The 6,000-nt window shown below is 44.3% G+C and overlaps 1 protein-coding gene across 2 annotated transcripts in view; it reads left to right on the top strand.

The window, feature by feature from the left end:
* The first annotated feature begins 529 nt into the window (after positions 1–529).
* Positions 530–6,000, top strand: part of lrpprc (leucine-rich pentatricopeptide repeat containing) — a 168,878-nt gene continuing 163,407 nt past the window's right edge. For both annotated transcript variants that reach the window (XM_085980386.1, XM_085980387.1), the window contains exons 1-2: positions 530–696; positions 4,643–4,854. In XM_085980386.1, the coding sequence (XP_085836512.1) occupies positions 545–696; positions 4,643–4,854 (364 nt within the window). In that variant the 5' untranslated portion in view covers positions 530–544. The remainder of the gene's footprint in view (positions 697–4,642; positions 4,855–6,000) is intronic.

Raw genomic sequence — 6,000 nt, 5'->3', positions numbered from 1 at the left:
CTTCACCAACTTTGCAAGGTCACTGGTCGAGTGCAACCGTGAAATTACGAATTCAAATTCTTCAGTTTATTTTTAAATATGTCTGGTCACAGCCAGTAAAGGTGGGTGGCTGCGCAAAATAAGAAGTCAAGGAGGCTGCGACCCTGGTTCCTATGGTTACTGTTAGTTGGTGCGGTGTTTAAAGGACATACGCCACTTCCACTGAGCAACACGAGATTTACCAGAGGGAAGCCGCCAGTCCCATATCTCGGAAAACTTTCAGCCGGCCATCATTTCGGCCTCTACCAATAGTCGTTCAGGGGGGGGGTGGTGGTCGTCTGAACTTCCAAAATAAGTTTTAAATCTGAAGTAATAGGATTAAAAATGTTTAAATGCTGTTATGTAGAATATTTTTCCATAAAACATTACGTTCCTAGAAGTTTAACTGATGCGTTCCTGAACTGCTTTAAGGTAATAAAAGGTAAGTGCTCTCCCTGCTCGCACTTGGTGTGGCGCGGTGACCTTTGTGCAGCTCCGCTCTGCTCCTCCCCCCCCCCCCGGTAACATGGCGGCGCTCGTCAGGTCGGCGCGGTTAGTGAAGCGGCTGCCGGTTGTTCGCTCCCTGCGCCTCAGTCCCGGCTCCTGCTCCAGGCCGGGCCACAGGGAGGCCGGCAACGGCGCCGCCGCTCGTTATTGCCCCAGCGGCGCGTGGATCAGGTGAGTCGGTCTCCTGGCGGTGTCAGTGAGGAGAGGCCCGGGGGACTGGAGCTCGGGGCCCCGGGGACAGAGAGACACAGGCCACGGCTGGTCGGACGGTAGTGGGGTGGGGGAGACCCGACCCGACCCAGGAATAGACGGGTGGACGCTTTAAATTATATGTCGGCCGCAAACCTGCTGGAAGCTCAGACCGAATGTGTCTCTGTCCCTTTTTTTAAATAAAATTAAAATATAAGTGAAGGAGGGGGAAATGTAAAATCGTTTTAATTTTCTTCTGAAATAAAGGCGGCTCAGGAACCCGGTCACTTCTGCTCCGCATTGTCATACCTGACAGATCTCTGACCTTGAGGCCCATGTGCTCAGCAGGGTGAGGGTGTGGAGTGAGGTAGGGATTGTAAATGTTCAAACATCAAGATTTTATTATCCCCCATTGGAGATTCAGCTCAGATCATTAAGGTGTTTTTTTCCTCTCACTCCAGATGACCCTCCCCGAGTCACTATCCCAACTCTTCACTATTCTTCGACCTTCCTGCTGCTGTCCCATGCTTGACTCCTTCCTGGATAATCCCACAGCTGCCTGCCTCTCTCTTGGCATTCTCAGAGCCCATCGAGGCACTTGCTCTCCTTACGAGCAGCAACCCCAATTGCCCCACTCTCTGACTTTCCCACCCAGTGTGCCATCTGGGGACTAATCTCACCAACCTCCTTCCCATCCCATTCACCTCTTCCCTCTTTCTCCCTCTCGTCCCCGTTCACTTCCTCTTTTGCTCCTTCTTTTGCTTCTCCTCCACCTGCCCTCCCATCCCAACTTGGTCAAATTGCTTTCTCACACATGAAGAATGACCATTCGTGAAAGGCATCGGAGGCCTGCTCATGCTCATGGAACCGTACCTGAGTATGAGAGATTCTTGAACGTATTGATTCAAAGTGCATCTGTCTCCATTTTGATTCATATCAGGGGGTCTTGGAAGATACTAACTTCAGTCTAGGCACAGTCCTCCTGGACTATGTTGTGTAGGGTTGAAAGATGGTCTTTCACAATTCTTTTCAATGATGGCAAAGTCCCAATACAGATTGAGTTTGTGGCTTTTTTGTTCATGACTCAGTACTCTGACACTTGCATATGGGCCAGAGGAAATTCTTCCATTGCAAGATCCAGGACCAAGCTATGAGATGGATTTGTAACAAAAATGTCACTGACTACCCCAGAGGGGGACTGGCCTCTCAGTGGGCATGCTGCTTCGTCAAAGCCTCATACATGAGCACCTGGATTAAGTAGTTGATATGCAAACCTGGGATGTGTCCTGAATGTCAAGGTATTTGACACAGCTCAAGCTGCTCTACATAGGTTCTGTGATGCTGCACTCTCACCTCTGAGTCAGACGGTTGTGAGTTGAAGATTCAATCTAGAACTGCTGCATGAGCCAGGTAGATCCATAATGAAGGGTCCACTTCATTGATCGACCAAACAGACTCACTTACACAGTGGGAGCTGAGATTCTTCCTATTTATTGCTTGATAATCCTGCAATAAGCAGGGCGATCCTAACTCATCCCATGTCCTATCCATCACCAAGACGATATCCACCTCCACAACATCGCTGACCTCTGCTCCATCTATCATACTGTTGGGTCTCCAGAGATCAGAACATTATATTAAATAGTGTCTTCAACAGCACTTCAGTGTAAAACCAATGTATTGGGAGCCTGTCGACTAAGTAGGGCCCAGATGATGGTCCTTTGTAAACCAATCAGTGCTACTTCACTTCAGGCTGGTCTTTGATATATAAATGTACTCTTCATGCGTGATTTCAACCCCGTGAACTTTTCTATATTTCTTATCCTTACAGACTTCCGTCCCTCTATTAATCTGCTCAACACTCTAAAATAACTAAGTCAGGTGCCAGTCTTTTTTCATTCTGTCCCTCTAGTAGAGAGATGCAAAAAAAATGTAATTCTCTGTAGGTCTCATGTTGCTGCATAGCAGTAGCAGAGTTTGACCAAGGAATTAATCAGGACACCCCAAATTGAAGTAGTTGATGATGATGGGTGATACATAACAGGGGTTGGATGACATTCCAACATTTATTAAGTTGGGTGCTATAGGAACGAGAGAAAATATTTCCAAGGGCAGATTAATTTTGGATTGGATTCCTGATGACTGAAAACACTTGGATTTAAAGACTTGGTTACAATTATTTCAGCTGCTGACTCAAGAAGATTACATTTGAAAAGCTTATATATGGGTAAATACATCAATAGTTCTCCGAGATTAGAACACTTCATGGATGGAGGACACATTTAAGAAATGTGTCTGCAGATAGAGCTATGTGAAAATTTGACAAGGGGAAGGAAATTGAGATGTAATTTTTCCCATTGACAGCCTCAGCAAAAATAGCTCTGCCATAAGTAATTGTAAGAAGTCATACAACACCAGGTTATAGTCCAACAGCTTTATTTGAAATCACAAGCTTTCGGAGCGCTGCTCCTTCGTCACCTGACGAAGGAGCAGCGCTCCGAAAGCTTGTGATTTCAAATAAAGCTGTTGGACTATAACCTGGTGTTGTATGACTTCTTACATTTGTCCACCCCAGTCCAACACCAGCATCTCCACACCATAAGTAATTGTGGCAGAGATTTTGAATTGGTGGGGGTGTCATTACTGTAAAATGCTTCTCTTAAGCAGCACAAACCATCAAGTAAATATTGAGTGGTTTGCATAGCGTGACGTCAGAAAGCCTTTCTTCTGCTCACTCGGGAGAGTTACCCAGAATCTTCTCCCAACACTTTTAGCTTATGCTCATGGCAAAATGGTTTCCATAAGTAGACCGAATGTAGTGGAAAATGAAAATTGTATCCTTCTGCCTGCTATGAATGGGCTGACGCCTACAATTAATCAGTGCCCCAAAACTGTGGTATTGAACAGTGGAGATCACTTGGGATGTTCACTCGATTCTCTTGACTTTGAAAAGTGGAAAATATGTCTGACGAATGCAAATAAGCTAAAACAAATAGGCCTATTTACAGGTTGCAGTACATAGAAGTAGTAAGACAGAGCAAGGTATCTGAGAGTATAGTACTGTACTTAAAAAATAATAAAAATAGAATCAGATCACAAGTTTAAGACACAGCTTTTGGGTGAAGGTCTTTGGTACACCTTCATGTTGTAATATGGGCCTGAGCAAATCCTTTCATTACATGTGTCAGAGTTCTGAGCCATGAATTAAAAACTGTTCTGATGTATGTCCTATAAGCCACAAACTCAATCTGCATTGGGACTTTGCCATCATTGAAGAAAAAATGTGAAAGACCATCTTTGCAACATAACCCTGAAGCACTGTTACTGGGCTGATATTGGCATCCTTCATTGACTTTTTTATTGAGGTATAGTTCCATGAGTGCCAGTTGCTCTTATGTATCTGGTTCAAGTTGTTATTCTTCATGTGCGAGCTTAGACACCATCAGCAGGCTTTTGAACAATAGAAAACACCACACCTGAGTCCGATTCTGTCTTCACCCAATATCTACATGCACACTTTCTAGCCATCCTCACTGGATGGCAAACAGGAACTCCAACATAGCAGAAGCGTGGTGAGGTCAATTCTGCTGCCCCTGTTGCTGACCTGTCTACTAACTCATTACCAATGAGGGATCAAACCTGGGAGCTTCTTGTCTCTATGGCTTAGCACTACACCAGGCAGTGCCATCATCCATTGAACCATTGGTGGTGCTTAGATTTTAAACTTCTCAACCTAAGTTAACTTGCAGAAGTTAATATTTGCTGCTTGATTGTTGGTCTCCACTGTTGCTTGCGTGCCCTCAATTTAATTTTCCAGTTTACCTATGAATTAAGAGAACCTCTCTAACTAAGAACATGTTTATCAGTACTATAATAGTGACTTTTGTAATTGTGTGCAACTGTCTAAAGCTATTTATCATTTTATCAGTTTTTCCAGATCTCTGAACAGCAATGTGCGATTGTGTGCTGTTGCCACAGAGCAGAAGGCACCTGCCAAAGATGAAGGAAGCACAGCGGTTCGGGCCAAGCAGGCCATGCAATTTGACTGGGCCTTGAACAAGCTGGACTCTTCTGTTCGGAGAACAGGTCGCATCACGAAAACCCTGCTGTTGAAGATTTTTCATGACATCTGTCGAACAGGTTTGGTTTTTGTTACATTTATGCTTGTAACATTTTTTAAAATTGGGTTTTAGTTTATAAAGGTTTGCATGATGTTCTCTGTCCCTAGCCTGTCAGTACTAAAGTATGTACTTCAAAATAATTTAAAGTAAATTTATAACACCTCTATTGGTTTCTCTCTCTTTCTTTCTTTGACGTGTGTTTTAAGATTTACATGATTACCTAAATGTTCAGTGTTTATTTATTTAAATAATATCCCTACCTAGTTTTCTCTGCCTCTGCCATTCTCCCAGTTGAGCTTGAGCTGGAATCCACATATTTGGATCATGTGGGCTAAAAATGGACAAGGGCAGCAGGCGCATGGGAACACCACCACCTCCAAGTTCCCCTCCAAGTCACACACCATCCTGACTTGGAAATATATCGCCGATCCTTCATCATCGCTGGGTCAAAATCCTGGACCGCCCTACCTAACAGCACTGTGGGGAGTACCTTTACCACACAGACTCCAGCAGTTCAAGAAGGCAGCTCACCACCACCTTCTCGAGGGCAACTAGGGATGGGCAATAAATGCCAGCGATGCCCACATCCCATGAACGAATAAAAAAAAAACAACTTCAAAGGCTGTTTTTATTTAATCCATTGATTTTTTTTTTTTTTAAGTTTGATTTGATTTGTAGTGACCAGGTCCAAATATGATGTGATGTTTGGTTCACCTGGTGGAGAGCTGAGTGTAGTCAAAATAAGCTGTCATGTTCTTGACATTTAAACAACAACAACTTGCTTTTATACAGCACCTTTAACCGAGTAAAACGTCCCAAGGCACTTCTCAGGAGTGTTATCAAACAAAATTTGACACTGAGGGATATTAGGGCATATGATCAAAAGCTTGGTCAAAGGGGAAGGTTTTAAGGAGCGTCTTAAAGGAGGAAAGAGAGGTTGAGAGGTTTAGGGAGGGAATTCCAGGGTTTAGGGAGGGAATTGCAAAGCTTAGGGTCTCAGCAGCTGAATGCCGGCCACCAGTGGTGGAGCGATTTAAAATGCACAAGAGGCCAGAATTGGAGGAGTGCAGATATCTCAGGGTGAACAGAACTTGGTGCGAGTTAGGATACGGGCAGCAGAGCTTTGGATGAGCTTAAGTTTATGGAGGGTGAAAGATGGGAGACT

Source organism: Somniosus microcephalus, chromosome 3, assembly GCF_052327205.1.
Source record: "Somniosus microcephalus isolate GS21.2 chromosome 3, FLI_Smic_1.0, whole genome shotgun sequence".
NCBI lineage: Eukaryota > Metazoa > Chordata > Chondrichthyes > Squaliformes > Somniosidae > Somniosus > Somniosus microcephalus.
This window is presented reverse-complemented; position numbering and strand designations above follow the sequence as displayed.